Here is a 21,279-nt window from a genome sequence, read left to right as displayed (position 1 = left end):
AAGGGAAGGGAAGGGAAGGGAAGGGAAGGGAAGGGAAGGGAAGGGAAGGGAAGGGAAGGGAAGGGAAGGGAAGGGAAGGGAAGGGAAGGGAAGGGAAGGGAAGGGAAGGGAAGGGAAGGGAAGGGAAGGGAAGGGAAGGGAAGGGAAGGGAAGGGAAGGGAAGGGAAGGGAAGGGAAGGGAAGGGAAGGGAAGGGAAGGGAAGGGAAGGGAAGGGAAGGGAAGGGAAGGGAAGGGAAGGGAAGGGAAGGGAAGGGAAGGGAAGGGAAGGGAAGGGAAGGGAAGGGAAGGGAAGGGAAGGGAAGGGAAGGGAAGGGAAGGGAAGGGAAGGGAAGGGAAGGGAAGGGAAGGGAAGGGAAGGGAAGGGAAGGGAAGGGAAGGGAAGGGAAGGGAAGGGAAGGGAAGGGAAGGGAAGGGAAGGGAAGGGAAGGGAAGGGAAGGGAAGGGAAGGGAAGGGAAGGGAAGGGAAGGGAAGGGAAGGGAAGGGAAGGGAAGGGAAGGGAAGGGAAGGGAAGGGAAGGGAAGGGAAGGGAAGGGAAGGGAAGGGAAGGGAAGGGAAGGGAAGGGAAGGGAAGGGAAGGGAAGGGAAGGGAAGGGAAGGGAAGGGAAGGGAAGGGAAGGGAAGGGAAGGGAAGGGAAGGGAAGGGAAGGGAAGGGAAGGGAAGGGAAGGGAAGGGAAGGGAAGGGAAGGGAAGGGAAGGGAAGGGAAGGGAAGGGAAGGGAAGGGAAGGGAAGGGAAGGGAAGGGAAGGGAAGGGAAGGGAAGGGAAGGGAAGGGAAGGGAAGGGAAGGGAAGGGAAGGGAAGGGAAGGGAAGGGAAGGGAAGGGAAGGGAAGGGAAGGGAAGGGAAGGGAAGGGAAGGGAAGGGAAGGGAAGGGAAGGGAAGGGAAGGGAAGGGAAGGGAAGGGAAGGGAAGGGAAGGGAAGGGAAGGGAAGGGAAGGGAAGGGAAGGGAAGGGAAGGGAAGGGAAGGGAAGGGAAGGGAAGGGAAGGGAAGGGAAGGGAAGGGAAGGGAAGGGAAGGGAAGGGAAGGGAAGGGAAGGGAAGGGAAGGGAAGGGAAGGGAAGGGAAGGGAAGGGAAGGGAAGGGAAGGGAAGGGAAGGGAAGGGAAGGGAAGGGAAGGGAAGGGAAGGGAAGGGAAGGGAAGGGAAGGGAAGGGAAGGGAAGGGAAGGGAAGGGAAGGGAAGGGAAGGGAAGGAAGAAAGAAACTAATGAAAGCCTTCTAGTACCAGCAGCTGAGTTGCCCTTTGTTGCACAACATGTGTCTTGATGCCATTGTAATCTAAGCCAACTTCTCCACGTGGGCAGGGGTATGTTGTGGGAGAACATATGCAGGCTTTTTTGAAGAATGTTTTGTACCAGCTATTCTTGTACTAATAACCATCTTGCAAATGCCTTTGCTGAAAGCTAAAAAAGTCTACTGGCTGCTTGTTAATGGGAAGCACACCAGTGGGGACTCAAGAGCCATAATCATAGTAGTCCTATAGGATTGCCATTAAAACCCTGAGAAGAATCAGCTGCCTTCTAAGGGACTCAATCTACAAATATGAATATAAGTTGAAAGAGAAGTCCACAAAGGAGTGCTCCAGAGAATTCCTGGAATAAAGCAACATGAGCTACAAATATTCCCCATGCTAGTATCCTTTCTATTGGTGACCAGTAGGAGGAAGAATCTGACCCAATAAATAATTCCAGTCTTGAAAGTCTTCATTCTACAAGATTGATCCCACTAAGAGATTAAGAAAAAAAGTTTTTTAAAGTAGTTAGTTCCTGAAGTTCCATGGGGCTTAATGTCTATTTTTTAAATTTGAAATTTAGTTCTTTGGCCTCCCTAAATGAAATTTTAAAAAAAGGAAACATAGGGGAAAAGAAGAAAATTCAGTGCTGGAAGGCAACGAAGGGAAACTGCTTGTCTTTTGTTATCAGTGTGGGCAGAATGAATGCCTGCATCCTGAGTTCATCTACCCAGATGGACAGATGTCATAAATTGGTCGAAGGTAGAAAGACTGGAGACAGAAACATCCCTGGCCAATGATTCTCCCTTGACCTATTTTTCCAGGATTATAAAGACACAAGCCTTATAAAATGACAGCAAAGATTGAAGGGACAGAGTTTGAAGGTGGATTTGACAGTGGGTTTCAGGTATCCATTATATTTGAATCATTCTCTGAGAAAAATTTGAAAAATATATCTTTACAGGCTCTAAGAGGAGCCTTCTCTGACCTCATGGGGAGAAAAAGCCTTATCCATAGCAGAGATAGCATATTTGGAAGCTCTCATGGGAAACAATGAAGAATTGCTAAACAAATTATGTTATAGAAGAATAATGTAATAATTTTTAAATTTTTTTTGGATTCAGAAAAACCTGAAAAGACTTGTGTGAACCATATCTGTTCATAGGTAGGGTAAAATGAGTAGGATCAAGAGGATAATTTATATAATGTCTACAGTAATTTAAAAGAAAACATTTTTGAAAGATTTAAGAAATCTCATCAATGCACTGGCCAATGAATTACAATTCCTGAAGGCTGATGGTGACATTCTTCTCACAGCTATCATAAATGTAATAGACTAGAAGTACCGAATGAGACATATTTTCAGATATGGTCAATATTCAAATGAATTTTACTTAATTATATTTCGTACAAGAGGCTGCTTTTATTGAGGGAAAGGGCAAAAGTGATAGAGATGCATCCCACCCTGCCAAACAAAAGAAAAAGAAGAAGAAAAAAGGAAGAGTTTATCAACAGAACATTTAAAAAATATACAAAGAAAGCAGAAGGAATTTCAGAAGGGAATAAAGACAACCAGGATAATAACAGTACAACCATGTTAAATTATATATGTACTTTTAAAAATTTAACATAATAGAAATCAATTCCATATGTATTCCTTTGTTCTGTTCTCTGGATGTAGAACTATTTATATTTCTTTGTTGATGTTTGTCAAGTTTAAAATCATTTTTGTACAGTGAATTATTTTTTTTTATTTTAATAGTTTTTATTTACCAGATATATACATGGCTAATTTTACAACACTGACAATTGCCAAACCCTTTGTTCCAACTCTTCCCCTCCTTTCCCCATTCCCAGATGGCAGGTCAACCAATACATGTTAAATATGTTAGAGTATAAATTAAATATAATATAAGTATACATGACCAAACAGTTGTTTTGCTTGTACAGTGAATTATTGACTGGGTGTGTGGCGAACACTGTAGTCTCTGCTGCTGGGAAGGCCGAAGCTGGTTATGGTTGTCATTCAGTTATTTTCAGTTGTGTCCAACTCTTCATGAGCCATTTCTCAGAGAAAGGTTTGCCATTTCCTCCCCAGCTCATTTTACACTGAGGCAGACAGGTAATATGACTTACCCAGGGTCACACAGCAAGTGTCTGAGGCCATATATTTTTATATTTAATTATAAACTGTTCATTTTCAAAATACATGTATATAGATAATTTTCAATGATAACTCCTGAAAAACCCTGTGTTCCAAATTTTTTCCTTCTCTTCCCCCCCTCCCTTAGATAATCCAATATATCTTAAACATGTGCAATTCTTCTATACATATTTTCACAATTATCAAGCTGCACAAGAAAAATCAGATCAAAAAGGAAAAAAAGTGAGAAAAAAAACAACAAAAAAGGTGAAAATACTATGTTGTGATCCACATTCAGTCCCCACAGTTCTCTCTCTGTATATGGATAGCTCTCTCCATCACAAGATCACTGGAAGATGAGCCTTCCTGACTCCAGGCCTGACACTCCTTCCACTGTGCCATCCAAGGCTGGCAGATCTCTTTGATTTAGAAGCTCTGAACTGCAGTATGGTTGTGGCTGTTAGGATTTCAATACTAAGTCCATCTTTAAACTGATGTTTCCCTGGGAACAGAGGGCCCAGCTGAGAGAGAGAGACAGAGACAGAGAAAAAAAAGAGAGACACAGAGAGAAACAGAGACAGAAACAAAGAGACAGAGAAAAAAGAGAGACAGAGAAAGAGACAAGGAGAGAAAGAGAGTCAGAGACAGAAAAAGAGAGACAGCGACAGAGAGAGAGAGAGAGAGAGAGAGAGAGAGAGAGAGAGAGAGAGAGAGAGAGAGAGAGAGAGAGAGAGAGAGAGAGAAAGAATGAGGAGAACAAAATAAGCTTCTATGCTGATCAGTATTAGGACCAGGCCCATAAGTGGTCACTACACTTGCAGCCTGGGTGAGATAAGATTAGCCTCCAAAAAAAGAAGTGACTTATTAATAAAAAATGAAGAGATAGGGACAGCTGCCCTGGTTTTCCTGGACCCAAGCAGGAGTGCTGGAATTTCTACTTTAATTGGCAAGAACTCAAACCTCTTCACCGCGACTGCTGAATACCATAGCCAAGGAGCAGGAGGCTAATTCCAGAACAGCTCTGACCACCCATGTTTCCTGGGCAAAAGCTTAGCAAAGGAATGAAGGCAGTCCTGGTGGGAGGAACAGATCTCTGCAGCCCAGGACTTCATAATTGTTTCTTGAGCTATCAGTTTCACTGGAGATGTGAAGTTTGATTTTTTTAGAGATTGTCTGGTACTTGAAGGTTGGGAAAATGTTTGAGAAACTTAGTGCTAGGTCTAGAGGATTTTTCACTGCATGGAGGAAGCAGGAAGTAAGAAGAGAAGAGAGTAAGTATTTAATTTATATAGTACATAGTGTGTGCCAGGTACTGTGCCAAACACTTAGACAAATATTTCATTTTATCGTCACAAAAATCCTATGAAATAGGTATTTTTATTATTCCCATTTTACAGTTAAGAAACTGAGGCAAAGATTAAGGGACTTGCCCATGCTTATGTAGGTAGAAAAAGTCTAAGGTAGAATTTGAATTCAGTTTATTAATTTGACTTCATATGAGTCTCATAATAATAAAATTTGAGTGCCTTCCTGACGCCAGGCCATTGTTCTGTTCTGTGCCAGCTTGCTAAATAGCATGTAGGGTACTTCCAGAAAGTGACATGTATTATTCTCTTCTGTGATTCATAGGCATTTGAAGAAGTCTCCAAAATATCGTCCTCCCTGATATCAGTGACTTAAGAAAACCCCTACAACTATTGCTAGTCAGTGCTATCAATCCCAATCTCTTCCATTCTCCTTGCTGCTCCTCACACCAGACACGCCATCTCCCAGCTCTAGGCATTTGTGTTGTGTTCCCCATGCCCAGATGCTCTCCTTCCTCATTTCTATCTTTTAGCCTCCAGATCCTATCTTCTATAAGAAGTCTTCTCTAGTTTTATAATCTTTTTTTTAAGGTTTTATTATCCTCATTTAATCTTAATGCCTGCCTCCTATTGGTCCTTTATGTATCTTGTTTGGGGGCACAGGGGATAGAGTGCCAGATCTGGAATCAGGAAGATTCCTCATCCTGAGTTCTTTTTTTTTTTCCCCCCCTGAGGCTGGGGTTGAGTGACTTGCCCAGGGTCACATAGCTAGGAAGTGTTAAGTATCTGAGACCAGATTTGAACTCAGGTCCTCCTGAATTCAGGCTGATCCTCTAGCCACTGCACCACCTAGCTGCCTCTTGTCCTGAGTTCTAATCTGCTCCCAGACACTCAACCAGCTGGGTGATCCTGGGTAAGTCAGTTAACCCCACTTGCCTCAGTTCTTCAATCTATAAAATGAACTGGAGAAGGAAATGGAAAACCATTCTAGTATCTCTGCCAAGAAAAATCCAAAAAAGGGGTCATGAAGAATGAGACAGGACTGAAAATGGCAACATTATCAGATCTCCATGGCAGAGGAAGATAAGAATATTTCCTTCATTTCTCTCCTGCAATTTGAATATAAGCTATGAGGCACTCACCATTTTAAAGTTCTCCTTGGAGAAAATGATAAGCAGTACGAACCACTTAAAAATGCCGGCTTACGTTGTATTTGGGTGACTACATTATATTTGGAAGTATTAGAAGGACAAGAAGAAGGACTGTCAAAGGTAATAGTTTCTCCCTCAAAAGATGTGCTCAAAAGTTGGGAGCAAATAGTTCTCAAAAGAAAAAATTTAAGCTGTTAGCAATTGCAAGAAAGAACAATCGTAAGAATAATAAAAAGAGATGAAGATCAAAATAATTCTGAGGTTTTCACTGGCATAAATGAAGAAAGTCAATTTCTTTAATTGGCAAATTGGCAATTTTGAAAATTAGCAAAAATGATAACAGAAGGGACTAGGCAATGTTGGAGGGACTGTGGATAGTTAGGCACACAAATGTATTATCGGTGGGCTGTGAATTAAAACAAATATTCTGTGAAGTAATTTTGAATTATACAAATAGAATGACTTAAAATATCCATTCCCGTGGACCCAGAGATTCCACTTCTAGGCATATATCCAAAGGAAGCCACTGTCAAAAAGATAGACTCAATATATACCAAAATATTTATAGCAGTACTTTTGAATTATACAAATAAAGTGACTAAAATATCCATACCGTGGACCCAGAGATTCCCCCTCTAGACATATACTCAAAGGAAGTCACTGTCAAAAGATAGACTCTATATACCGAAATATTTATAGCAATATTTTATAGCAGAGAACTGGAAACAAAGTAGATGCTTATGAATTGAAGAATGATTAAACAAATTGTTTTGTTTATGAATGTAACGAAATATTACTGTGCTATAAGGAACAAACAATATAATGAAACATAAAAAAACTTAGATGTAAAGTGCCGGTAGCAGAACCAGGAAAATAATATGTATACTGACTTCAACAGTGTAAAGAGAAAGAATGATAAACACAAAACAACTGAAAACAAATGTTGAGAAAATATAAAGAACAAGCTTAGTCCCAAAAAGAGAAATCAGAAGATACTTCATCCCATTTGTTTATATTGGTAAAGAGAAAAGAGGCATATGGGTAGAACATTGCATATTCTATCAGGGACTTTTTTTTTAATTTTTATTTTATTTTATAATTATAACTTTTTTTTGACAGTACATATGCATGGGTAATTTTTTACAACATTATCCCTTGCACTTACTTCTATTCAGATTTTTTCCCTTAATCCCCCAACCCCCTCCCCCAGATGGCAGGCAGTCTTATATATGTTAAATATATTACAGTATATTCTAGATACAATATATGTGTGTAGAACCGAATTTTTTGTTGCACAGGAAGAATTGGATTCAGAAGGTAAAAATAACAGTTTACATTCATTTCCCAGTGTTCCTTTTCTGGATGTAGCTGGTTCTGTCCATCATTAATCAATTGGAATTGGATTAGCTCTTCTCTGTGTTGAAGAAATCCACTTCCCTCAGCATACATCCTCGTACAGTATCATTGTTGAAGTGTATAATGATCTTCTGGTTCTGCTCTTTTCACTCAGCATCAGTTGATGTAAGTCTCTCCAAGTCTCTCTGTATTTCTCCTGTTGGTCATTTCTTATAGAACAATAATATTCCATAACATTCATATACCATAGTTTACCCAACCATTCTCCAATTGATGGACATCCATTCATCTTCCAGCTTCTAGCCACTATGAAAAGGGCTGCCACAAACATTTTGGCACATACAGGTCCAGTTCCTTTCTTTAGTAGTTCCTTGGGGTATAAGCCCAGTAATAGTATGGCTGGGTCAAAGGGTATGCACATTTTGATAACTTTTTGGGCATAATTCCAGATTGCTCTCCAGAATGGTTGGATTCTTTCACAACTCCACCAACAATGCATCAGTGTCCCAGTTTTCCCACAGCCCCTCCAACATTCATCGTTATTTGTTCCCGTCATCTTAGCCAATCTGACAGGTGTGCAGTGGTATCTCAGAGTTGTCTTAATTTGCATTTCTCTGATCAATAGTGATTTGGAACACTCTTTCATATGAGTGGAAATAGTTTTAATTTCATCATCTGAAAATTGTCTGTTCATATCCTTTGATCAGGGACTTTTTAATATATCAATCAGTGCTGAATTTTTTCTTCTACTCTTCCTCTTTATATTTTTTCCATTTAAAAAGTTCTCTGACTCAGAAGGCAATCATTGTCTCTACAAAGACAATGAAAAATTCTCTGTAAATATATGTATCTGCATATATTTTCTGTTTTCAGAAATCCTAAAGTACAAAAATCCACACTTATGAAACAGCTATATTGGGAAGAGAAAAAAATATGCATTTTATCAAAAGATTATTCCCTTTACCAAATTATCCCCTCCCACCCCTGATGTTCTTTTAAATACCAATGTTCTTCCTAGTGCATATAACTATTTATTTATAAACCCTTATCTATTTGACAAAGAGACTAAGATACCAAGAACTTTAAAATGATGAAGTTAGAAGCCACTACTCACTGAAAATCAATCAGATGAAAAGACAGATTTCAGAAAAACCTGGAAAAATGTATATGAACTGAAGCTGAATGAAGTGAACAAAACCATAAAAATATTTTTCCTTTTACTAGTTCTTTATTATTATTATTATTATTATTAAAGCTTTTCATTTACAAAACATATGCATTGATAATTTTTCAACACTGAACCTTGCAACATTTTCTGTTCCAAATTTTCCTCTCCTTCCATTCCCTTCTCCTAGATAGCAGGTAGTACAGTACATGTCAAATATGTTAAATACATATGTTAAATCCAATAAATGTATACATATTTATAGTTATCTTGCTGCACAAGAAAAATCAGATCAAGAAGGAAATAAATCTGAGAAAGAAAATAAAATGCAAGCAAACATCAACAAAAAGAGTGAGAATGCTATGTTGTGGTCCACACTCAGGTTCTACAGTCCTCTCTCTGTGTGTAGATGGCTCTCCTCGTCACTTAACAATTGGAACTGGCAAAACCATAAAAATATTGTACACACTAACAGCAAGATTATGTGATGATCAACTATGACAGATTTAGTTCTTCTCAACAGCACAGTGACCTAAGACAATTTCAAAAGACTCATGATATGTTATCCATATCCAGAGAAAGAACTATAGAGTCTGAATATAGATCAAAGCATACGACTTTCTTTTTATTTGTTTGTTTTTTCTTTCTCTTGGTTTTCCCTTTTTATTCTAATTCTTCTTTCACAACATTTGTAGTTTGTAAATGTCCAAGATGTCGGTGCTCACACTGAAAATTTAACAGTCGCCCACCTGAGCCTGCACCCCCTGGAAGGGCTGGCCAGGTACACCCCTGGTCCAATCCTAAATTAGGAGGTTGATGTTTGAAAAGGAAAATCACCACATCTTTCTATACCTTGACCAGAGGTAATTGTTATAGTCTGGGGAAGCTATGGATCTGAATTGATGGTTACCTCTTCTAACTTTGTGATTCTATAATTCCTGCATAATAATGGTCTTTTTGTTTGTTCAGCATAAGTGAAAGCTAAAGTCAAATAAAAAAGGAAGGAGGAGGGTGAAAACTCACAAAGAAAGAGCTTCTCCTTAGTAGAAAAAGGAGGCTGGCTCCCAGTAGATCTCTAAAAAAAAAGCAACAATCATAGCAATCTCCCCATTGAGATCAGAGTTCAGCTTTCACTGGACCCACCATTGCTTATATACATGAGGCAAACTTATATAAGTGATTTAGAATCCTTAGTAGCAAAGTTGTGGGGTTTTTTAATGTTAGTAACTCATGGCAAGGACAGCCAGAGCAGACTTTCTTTGCTTAAGGGCGAAGTGAGAAAGGAGAGTACTGAGGGAAACATTCTATAAAGAGAGAAGCATGGGAATTAGAGAAAAAAACATTAATTTGGGGGTCAAAGGACCCAAGTTAGAATCTAGACTTTAGCACCTTAAACTTACATAACCCTAGGCAAATCATTAATTTCTCTGGGCCCCAGTTTCCCCTTATGTAAAAGGTAGGGGGTAGACTAAATGACCTCTAAAAATTCCACCCAACTCTAATTCTATGATAGTATGAAGAACTAATTCCTTTAATTTGCCTTAAAACTATCTCATTCATCTCATTCAAGATATCTTCTGATTTGTTTGGTGTTTTTTTTTAAGTCTATCCATTCTTTTGATATGATATCGCAGCCTTTTGGGATCAAAGATTTCAGAACAGAAAGAGAATTTGAAAAACACACATAATCTAGCCCTCTCATTTTCTAGATGATATAAATAACCAGTCCAAGGTCATTTACAGGAATTCAGTAGCAGAGCCAGGATTCAACTATATGTTCTCTGATTGTAAATCCAATGCTCTTAAGAGGGAGAGAAAATAGTTTTTTGTTAATTGAAAGTAAATTAGCTTAAATTGAAAAGAAAATAAATAAATAAATATAGTGCACTTGATATTATGTGTGATACCACATATTACTGCCCCTCTCTGTCAAAGCCAAAGCAACCACTGTTGCACTTGGGATCATTTGGTTGTTTTTCTAAGATTTCTAAGATTTTCTAAGAGTCTAAGATTCAAATGTGGTCAATGTTTTGCTTGATTACAAGGGAAAGTTCTAAGGGGAAGGAAAAGGAGGGAGGGACAAGTTAGGGAAGGGGATCTGAAAAGTGACATAATGTTATAAAAAGAAAACAAAAGCAACAAAATACTTTCCAAAAATATAATGGTGAATGCTAAAGTCAGAGAACAAAAGCAGTATTAGAGCCACACAAATGATGGTAGAACTCTTATCCAAGGGGCTCCTGCAAGGCATGAAAAGGTGGGGTACCAGGGTGTCTGGAAGCTGAAGACAGGTCTTTCTTGAGTTTTGTTGAGGGGTCTCCAATGAGGATGTAGCTCCTAAATCCATATTTTTTGGTGGAAGGGAGGAGATAATCGGGGTTAAGTGACTTGCCCAAGGTCACACAGCTAGTCAATATCAAGAGTATGGATTTGAACTGAGGTTCTCCTGCTCCAGAGCAAGCACTCCATCCAACCATCCAATCCATATCTCGATTATATTGTCTTTCTTTACTAACAGTTAGTAGAGGAATTAAAAAAGAGGAAAAATTATAAACTCAGAGATTAGTTAACCCACTCTTGAGCTTACCATTTGCCATCTATGTGACTTCAGGAAAGTCACTTCATCCCTCTCAGTCTTAGCTTCCTCTTCTGGAAAATGAGGGTGCTTGTCTAGATAAAAACTTCTTAAACTGTGGCATATGGGGTCAAGCAACTGAATGTAGGAGTTGCAAAGAGTTGCAAAATTTAAGTCTTTATGTAAAAATAAACAAGCACATCCATAATCATTAGTATGCAAGTTTGCTTTTGTCATTAATGAATGGTAAAATTATATGTATACTTCAGAATTCTTTTAAAAAATTTTTATGATTTAACCTGTATGCCTATTTTATATACCTACATACCTGGGGTAGCAAAAAATTTCTTGGGTTAAAAGGTGTCTCGAGTGTAAAAAGTTTAAGAAGCCCCAAGATAGATCAAGGGTTCTCAACTTGGAAGCTATAAACTTTTTTTTCCCCTGAGGCAATTGGGGCTAAGTGACTTGCCCAGGGTCACACAGCCTGGAAATGTTAAGTGTCTGAGGCCAGATTTGAACTCAGGTGCTCCTGTCTTCAGGGCTGGTGCTCTATCCACTGCACCACCTAGCTGCCCCCACAAGCTTATTTTTAAAACAAAATTTGAATAACTTAACTTAGAATAATTGTATTCTTTTATAATCCTATGTATTATATTTTATGCATTTAAAAGCATTATTCTGAGTCCCTGGGCTTTACCAGACTGCAAAGGGTTCCTTTACACAAGAAAATTAAGAACTCCTGGTCTAGATGATGCTCCTCCCACCAAATCACCTTTAATTCCTTTTGGACATTCTTATATGTGTATATATTATATATATCATAATATATATTATTCTTTTGGATATTCTTATATGTAGATATATTATATACGTTATATTATCTTTTGGGATATTCTTATATGTGGATATATTATTCTTATATATGGATATGTTGTTCCCCCCAGAGAGGAGATAAGCATCAAGAGGTTAAGAATTTTTTGTTTAGTTTTTCTCCTTATCTCTCTAGCACCTAGCACAGCACCTGGCATATAGTAGGTGTCTGATAAATGCTTATTGTTTGATCTCTAAGTCCTTCTGGCTCTAAATTGATTTTCCAAAAGTTCATGATTTTTTTCACTAGATCTATGATTTGATGGGCATAGGAAATTAGATTGAGTTTCTTCCTGTAGCAAGTCAGAACCCCATTTTCTCTGACCCTTTATAGTTTCAGAGAGTTACCAGGAGATCCCTGAGAAGTCATTGCCCACAAGCTATGCCAATGTTCCTTGGGGTCGGCTGAGTATTCTGCATATTCCCAACGCCAACCTAAAGCTTCATCATCATCTTGTCAAGTTCAGATTGGGACCAAAGGGACTATATAGATGTTATGTAGAATTATATATAGAATTACCTGAACCAGGTAATTCAAACCAGAGAAATAAATCTGCTTTAAGAGCAGTGTTATTCATCCCATCATTTAGAGTAAACACCTTGGATAATTGTCAAATCTGCACTGACTTCACTGGAAGCTATTGCAGTGACATGCCCCAAGAAAGCTGTCATCTTCTCCTGCCTCTTCATTCTGTGTGGCTTGGAAGCCACTTTCTCTCCTGCCTCCTTGGCAGCTAAGTGGTGCAGTGGGCAGTCTAATAGACTTGAAATCCAGAAGAATTGAGTGTGAATCCTGCTCTGATATTCCCTAGCTATGAGATCCATAGCAAATCACCTAGCCTCTCTGTGCCTCAGTTTTGTTATTTGTAAAATGGCGACAATAATAGCACCAAACCTTCCAGGATTGTTGGGAGAATTAATATACATAAAGCATTTTGCAAGTCTCACAGTGTTATATAAAGGCTAGTCATCATCATCAATATCATCATCATCATCATTGTCATCAACATCAACATCAGTGGCATCATCAACAGCAGCAGCAGTAGCATCATCATAATCATCAACATCATCACCATCAATCTCAACCTTATCATCAACATCATCAACTCCAATCTCAACCTCATCAGCAACATCACCATCATCATTATCATCAATATCAACAGCAGCATAAGCATCATCATTATCAACATCATCATCATCAATATCATCATTTCATCATCATCATCATCATCAACATCATCATTAACATCATCATTATCAACATCATCAATATCATCAACATCATTATTTCATCATGATCATCACTTTATCATCATCATCATCATCACCATTAACATCATCATTAATATCATCATCAATATCATCATCATCATTTCATCATCATCATCATCAAAATCAACATCATCATCAACATCATCATCAACATCAACATCATCATCAACATCAACATCATTTTATCATTTCCTTGAGTCCCGACTCTGCCATATACTACCCAATTAATCTTCAGCACATCACTCAATCTCCCTAAGCCTGTTTCCTCCTCTGTAAAAAGGGGATAATAACCCCTTGTTTTGCTTGACTTTACAAATGATATGACCATCAGATGAGATCATGTGTAAACCTAAAGTGAGATCTACAAATGTCAAGTTGTAAATTATCATTAACTCTTGATTGTTGTTATTTTTGCTGTAAATGTCCTAGGAAAGGAGGATGAGGTAGGGAGCAAAGGGTTATTGCCTTACTTCTCCAGTCAATACCAGGGCTGCAAGGTGGCAGATCCTGTGGGAGTTTCAGGATAGAAAAAGCCCAGACCAGGAATTAAGAGGCCCAGTTGGAGATCTTCTTCTGCTATCCACCAGCTGCATAATTTTGGGCAAATCCCTGTTGGAGACATCTATTCCAATAAAATGGGGGATGTGGTGAACTCAAAAAAGTCCTTGTGGTTCCATAATTCTAAGGAAAAGTACCAAAATTTCAGGATAAAACAGTAACTAGAATCCAGTGGATGGGAGTGTGGATGCAGCAGTTGTGGGTGTATGTATCTATGTGTGTCCTAGGGAGCACATGCCATGAATGCACCAACCACACCCAGCTTCTATTCTTGCCTTGGGTCTTGCCCACAATACTTCGGTATTTCTGCCCCTCTGTCAGTTGACTCAGTGTTCTAAAGTTCCAGCATGTAGTTCTGAGTAAATGTACCAACAATCAAGTACAAGAATATTGGTATGAAAATATAGTTCAGCTAATATAGTCCGATTCCATCCAAGCCTCACTCTTCTATGGAGTGCCATAGAGGTGACCCTAGAATCTTGAAGGGCAGACCTTGACAGGTGCCATGAAGTTTGGAAGGCTTTAGGTACGGGCCAGAGACAGACTATATATCTATTACCAGAGGACCACCTATCTAAGATCATCACCAGGTTGGCTATAGGGTGATGATTTGGGGTTTTGGTCCAGATCAAAGATTGTCTCTTAGGTCCCATAAGAGTTTTGATTTAATCTGGAGATATAGTCCTAAGTGTTAGAGCACCAAAGCAAGAGTTTCAGCAGCTAAGTGCTAAGGGAACCCAAAAGATAAGAATACCAAACTTCACATTTGAAGGGGACAGCGGACAGAGCCAGCCACTGAGCTAGGAAGACATGGATTCAAATTCCGCGTTTGACTGGTGATTCCAGCAGAAGCAACTTAGTAGTACCAAGATAGTACAGAGTAGTTTTTGATCTCTGTGGAGAGGGGAAGTTCCTTCTCTGGGTGTTCCTTACACCAATCAGATCAAAGGTGCAGATCAAAGAAAGCCCAACCAAAAACCCTGTCATTGATATGGGAGTTTATAAATGCTATTCCAGAAATGCAGAGTGGCCAAGTAACAGAGAGATGGCCTCCAGACCAGCCCCTAATACATATTGACACAGGGTGTGTGGATGCAGTATTTGTGGACATATGTATACATGGCTCAACGTAAATGACTAGCCACGTCAATTCACTTCAGAGAACATGCAGGCAAATGCCTAAAACTGTAGTTTATATTATTATATGTATGTGTGTATATTATATATATATATACATATATATATATATATTATATATATATATAGTTTTAATTATAGAGAAGCTGCCAACCTGCATCGGTAGAAGCATTTTCCACAGCCAGGAATTCTATATAACAGGAAAATCACGAGTGTACTTCCTATCTCTCCATCATTTCATCATCACAATGTGAGATTAATATCTGAGATATTGATAAATATAAATATTTCTACAAATACATATATATGTGTATATATATAAGTACACACACATGTATATACCTATGCACACATATGGCAAATGTTATCACCTCATTACTCAGGTAAGGAAAAGGAAGTTCCCTTCCAGACAGGCTAAGGGATGTACCCAGCTATAGAACTACAGAACTGGGGAGAGAAGCAAGGACTCAGGCTCACTGGTGTGGGCTCTTGCTGCCCTCTGCTGGCAGAACCAATCCACGAAGCTTTTGTCCCCAGCTCTTCCAAAAGCTTAGAAGTAACTTATGTCGACTTGTGAACCGCCCTCCCTTCTGCTTCTCCCCTGGTTGACCCCTCTCCTGTCAGCCCAGACTAAATCGCATTTGGATTGCATTTGCATTTGCAAATTTATAGATTAGATCATAAGCATTTGGATCATATGAAAGAGACATTTAGAGGTCATTTGGTCCATGCTATTTCATTCATTCAAAATGAATTTATTAAGTACCTACTATGTGCCATGCACAATGCATGCTACACAAAAGACAATAATTAAACGAGTTCTGCCCTCTCCACCTATCTGGGGAGACCACATGTACATGGCTAAGTGTATACAAAATAAATACAAGCAACGGCACACTATTGGGGACAGCTCCTATCATTTGAAAGTCGATTGTTAAATTTTAGGGTAAGCATTTATACCTCAGAAATAGACAAATGCTACACAATAAAGGACTTGTTTTGTTGTTTGTTGCTTGTCAACGGAAGTAATGGAGAACAGAATAATGCAGATTAAGCTTGAAAGTGTGATGTGTGCACTTTTTCTTTTTTCTTTTCTTTTTTTTTTTTTTTTTTTGAGAGTCTGTTGTTAAATACATTCCTTAATAAAAGATATTTTTTTTCAGTTTACATGCTATTTAAGGGAAATAACATTTATACAGATAAATAAATTTAAAATATATAAGGTAATTTGGGGCAGAGAGAGGGTACTGGTAAACATTTCAAGGATCAGAATACATTTAGAGTAGGAAGTGGCAATTAAGCTGAGGTTTAAGGAAAGCTAGAGATTCTAAGGAGCTGAAGTGAAGAGGGAATGTATTCTAGGGCTAGGGGACAACCTGTTCAAAGGTATGGAGATGGGAAATGGAATCGTGTGTACAAAAAACCCCAGCAAACACAATGGTTTGGCTAAGCAGGAATATTACAACATCCTAGAAATGTGAGCCTGTTAGCCTCTGCCCAAACGGGTTAAGTGACCTGTCCAGGGTCACATGGCTAATAAGCTGCAGGGTCAAGATTTGAGCTCAGATCTTCCTGTGTCCAACTCTAACATCATCATCAATGTCTAGGTTTACATGGCACTTACAGTTATAAAGCCAGAACTCATATTTAGATCTCCTGACAATACTTCCATTAATTTTCCAATACACCAAGGCTGTTTCATAGGGATCACATTATGACCCAGAGATTTCTCTTTCATTTAATGTTTAAAATCAACAACAACAAAATCAATGTTATTTTCTTCCTTTGTAACAAATAAACAAAATAAAATTTCATATTGAAAAAACACTATGTATCAATCTGCAGCAAAACACTATGTATCAATCTGTATGAATCTACCACCACCCTTTTAGAAGATGGGGAGTAAGTTTCAGTATGAGTCCTTTGAAATCCTGATGACCCACAGATTTTTTTTCTTTGCTTATTTGTTTTGGTTTGTTTGGGTTTTGATCCAGAGATTTTTAAGCTCCGGGTGTCACAGCTTGTTTGTTTAAAGCAATCCTGAATACAATGTAATTCCAATATAGGAGAACTGTCTATGTACTGTTCTATTGAGATTTGTATTGTTATTTGCTTGTAAATGGAGAAGTTCTTATTTAAACATCTGTGGTAGGATTTCAACTTGAAAGAAAATGGAAAAGCTAAGCATTATTGGAACATCTTGACACAGCTTTCTTTTTCTTGTGCCTTTCTTGCAGGCTGAACTTAAATTCTCCACCCTGGAAGAAGAATTACCCTACCTGGAGATGGTGATTGCAGAGACCTTGAGGATGTACCCACCAGCTTTTAGGTAGGTTAAACCTGAAAAGATAAATTTAAATGAGGCTAAATGTGGTCTTATTACTTGGGTTGAAAAAAATTAATTTCAGAAACATAAGATAGGTCAGATTAAAGTTTTCTGGGAAAGGATCTGGAAATTTTATTGGATTATAAACTATGTCAATAATATAATAAGACAGCCAAAATAACTAAAGCAATCTTGAGCTCTTTTCAGTAATATGGCAAGGATAGTCTTACTGTATTTACTATACTAGGCAGACCTGGTCAGACTACATCTTCAGTATTGCTTTTCATTTTAGGAAGGAGTTGATGGAAGGACAAAATATAAGAAAAACTTGGATTTTAAGACTCCTGGGGGATGCCACTTATTAGCTTAGTTCCTTAACTGTCTGAATTTCAGCTTTCTCATTTGTAAAGCCATACTCATAATACTTGCACTACAATTCTGAGGGTTGTTATGATGAAATCATATCATTCATGTGTTTGCCACAAGTGGCTATATAAATTGATGTTATATTGTGCTTCAGGACTTATTAGCTGAAATTTCATTTCATATTCTATTCTGGAATTTTTAATGTATAATTTGGTAATTCAATTCAACAGATTTGATCTAATGAACATATAAGCCTCTATTATGACCAAGTCAAGATAGTAAGTGCTGGGTCACACAAAGATAGAGTTCCTGCCTTCAGAGAGCTTCCATTCCCCTTGGTAGAATGAGTTTAATGAGTTTTTAATCTCCACCAATTAAAAGTGGTGCCTGGAAGGCAGGGGCTGGTATCCTACAGGCTTCTCTCAGATTTCCCCCAATAAGTGGCTCTTTGGAGTGAACAAAGAAGTGATCAGATTCAGGGCTCTGTAAACAGGAGTAAGACAAACTGATTTAATCGCAAGCCATATGTTCTACTCGGCACTTTAAGGAATTAATTTTCTAGACATGAACATCATTAAGATGTACCGTTTGCCTTTTTTTTTTTAAAGAGGGAATTATACAAACTTGAAGCTACTTTTCCAAACAGCTTTTCAAATGGATAATAGCAACTAAAATGTAGCTGATCTCTATGAATGTTCATCATCTAGCAGCAGGTTCTGTAAAATCCTTCACTGTAGCATCTGCTTTGTTATTCTACGGCTTAGATCATGTTTCCTCATGCAGAAGAAAGATTAGACTGGTTCTTCTTGACCCCAGAAGGGCAACTCACTCTGGCAGCCTGTTCATCACCCCCTCCTGGCAGCCCGCTCCTCCCAGAGCCTCCATTTTGCTGACAAGCCAGGGCCGGCCTTCATTTCCCTCCTAGCCCGATTCCGGCCTTTCTCTAGATTTCACTTCCCCTGCCTTCTCTTCTGCTCCCTTTGGGTGCTTTCTCCCTCTATTAAAAAGAGAGCTGGAAGGCTGGCTGTCTCCCTTGTATCCGCGTCCCCAAAGGCTGCCCAGCACTCAGCAGATGCTTCCTTCCTTCCTTCCCATTAGGCAGGAGCATCAGTTTGATGTGAGGGAGAACTTTCTAATAATCAGGGAGGTCCCCAAACAGCACACACTGTTTTAGGAGAGGTGATTTCCTCATTACTGGTCACAGAGGGAATTCATATTCAGACAGCAGTGGACTAGTTTCTTCCAGTTCAGAGATTCTGTGATTCCTCTTGGAACATGGCGAAGAGATGGTGTGTCACAGTGGACAGAGCACCGGACGATCATTAGGAATATCTAGGTTAGGGTCCCTCCTCAGACACTAGCTGGGCAATTCAGGGCAAGGCCAGTAACCTGGTTCTTAACTTCCTCGTCTGATCGTTGAAGCGTTTTTCAGTTGTGCCTGACTCTTTATAAATCCATTTGGGGTTTTCTGGGCAGAGTGACCGGCCCAGGATCATAACTAGCAGGTCTGGGTGCAGATACAAACCAAGTCCAGCCCAGTGCTCTATCCACTGCACCACCCAGCTGTCCCTGACTTCCAATAAGGATCCTAAGATTGAAAGTGGAAAAGGTCTCCTAAATTACCCAATCCAAATCTCCCCCTCTCTTTGCCTCTCCATCTCTGCTTCTCTTTCTCTGTCTCTCTTTCTGTTTCTGAGATTCTCTGTCTATCTTTCCTTCTGTCTCCCTCTTTGTTTCTGTCTCTCTCTGTCTCTCTTTTCATCTCTCCCTCTGTCTCTCTGTGTGTGTCTCTCTCTCCATCTCTCTCCCTCCTTCTCTCTGTCTCTGTCTTTCTCAGGCACACACATTGCACAATTGTTTCCCCTTCCCCCAAGGGAATTTAGATGTCAGCATTTCCCATCAACAAGACACCCCCCCCCCCGCCTTTTTTAACAAGGTTACAAGACTTATTACATTTAGAGAAAATAAATGCAAAGCCCATTTAGCACACATTGTTATTATTAAGAGATCTGTTTGTCGGATTCAGAAAGGGAAGTGGTGATGACCAGGTGCAAACACGCCAGTTCAGCCAACCTCGTTTCCTTTCTCCCTACAAGACTCATGGTATCTCAGGGGGGCTGCAGACACAATCCACCAGGATGGTTTTAGACAAAGCCCCACATTCCGGGAGAGACAGGGGCTAGATAACAGCAGGGTTCCAGTGTGTTTGAAAGACTAGGCCCAAGGGGTCGTTAATCATTAACACCCTTTGGCAGGGAGTGCCACAAGGATCTGTCCTTTGTCCTGGGCTGCTCCATGTTTTATCAGTGACTTAGATGGAGGAAGAGATGACACGCTTATCAAATCTGCAGGTAACACAAATGTTAAGTAGAGCTTATCCACCGGAGGCTCTTTGGCAGTGTTGGAAGGAGCTGCTGAGCTGACACCCTGTTACCTGCTAGCTGCTTGGAATGGGGAAGGGGAGCACAGAGCATAGAATTTTGTTGGGAGGGAGCAGGCTGAAGCAGACTGCATCTTGAAGCTGGAGTTAGAAAAGCAGGATTTCAAATTCTGGCCTCTTGCCGTGTGGTAGCAATTTTCTTATCTATAAAACTGGGATAATACTTATCCCCTACCTCACAGGGCTACTGGGAGGCACAAATTAGATAATAAGTAGAAAGCATTTTACAAACTTTAAAATGCTCTACAAATGCCAGTTATTATCATGATAGCTCATTTTTTCTCTGCAGTTTCAACCAGAAAAATAAGTCTCAGAAAGTGTGGTCCCCATCATTGTAGGTTAACCAGAACTAAGGGAAGGATTTCTATTTCTAAGGGCAGAATTCACTTGATTCAAAACTGACTTATTCCTTGGAAAAGGGGGTAGAGATCGCTACTGACTTCAGACCTGAAAGAGACTGCCATCTGTTACCTTTTTTAGTTTTCAAGAAAACAAAGTTGAGTAGGTATGGAGCTTAGCAGGATACCTGACTTGGCCAGAAATAGTACCACATTTAAAGACACAGGACTTCTGTTCTCTTCTGTCTCTCCTCTTTCTCTTTCTGTCTCTCTGTCTCTCTCCATTGCGGAATGTAATGGTATCTCTCCACTTCTAAAACAGAAACAGTCTCTCCTTCCTTCTTCCTCTCCTTTTCTTTCTCTCCCCATGTCTCAAGGGAAGCCCAGCCAGGTGCAGGAGAAAGATCCATTGCTAATATACCTGAAATAATTGTGTCATATATTTTTAATCTTATTGCTGAGGATTCTATTCTCATCATACAGGCATTATTTTTTAAATAGGTTTATATAGGGGTGGTGGGGGTGGCCTGTTGGATACAAGCAAGCAAACCAACAAAAAAAGGTGAAATTACCATGCTTCAATCCACATTCAGTCTCCAAAGTTTTCTCTCTGGCATTTTCTACTGGAATTGTTCTGAATCACTGCATTGATGACAAGAGTCAAATCCATCACAGTTGATCATCATAAGCTTACTGTTGCTGTGTACAATTTCTCCTGGTTCTGCTCCCTTCATTCAGCATCAGTTCATGTCAGTCTCTCCAGGCTTTTCTGAAATCAGCTTTTAGAACCTGCATGATGATCAGCTGTGAAGGACTTGACTCTTCTCAGCAAAACAAGTCATTTAGCCCCAATTGCCTTACCAAAAAAAAAAAAAAAAAAAAAAAAAGTGTATATTTGTCCTGAACTAGTAATTTCCCAATGTCCTTGTTTAAAATGTCCTTATGTTCTCATTAAATAGTCCCAATAAATTTTTTTCTCACACACAAAACTGTGTGTATTCATTTGAAGAATTTCAGCCTACCAAGAATTCTACTAACAACGGCCAG

The 21,279-nt window shown here is 39.3% G+C and overlaps 1 protein-coding gene across 3 annotated transcripts in view; it reads left to right on the top strand.

Moving 5' to 3' along the window:
* TBXAS1 (thromboxane A synthase 1) overlaps nucleotides 1–21,279 on the top strand; it is a 216,203-nt gene that overhangs the window by 187,592 nt on the left and 7,332 nt on the right. For all 3 annotated transcript variants that reach the window (XM_074267767.1, XM_074267768.1, XM_074267769.1), the window contains one exon: nucleotides 17,000–17,091. In XM_074267767.1, coding sequence (XP_074123868.1) covers nucleotides 17,000–17,091 — 92 coding nt within the window. The remainder of the gene's footprint in view (nucleotides 1–16,999; nucleotides 17,092–21,279) is intronic.

The sequence above is a fragment of the Sminthopsis crassicaudata genome, chromosome 5 (assembly GCF_048593235.1).
Source record: "Sminthopsis crassicaudata isolate SCR6 chromosome 5, ASM4859323v1, whole genome shotgun sequence".
Classification (NCBI taxonomy): domain Eukaryota; kingdom Metazoa; phylum Chordata; class Mammalia; order Dasyuromorphia; family Dasyuridae; genus Sminthopsis; species Sminthopsis crassicaudata.
The sequence above is the reverse complement of the archived record's forward strand: the minus strand, read 5'-3'. Positions and strand labels throughout refer to the sequence as shown.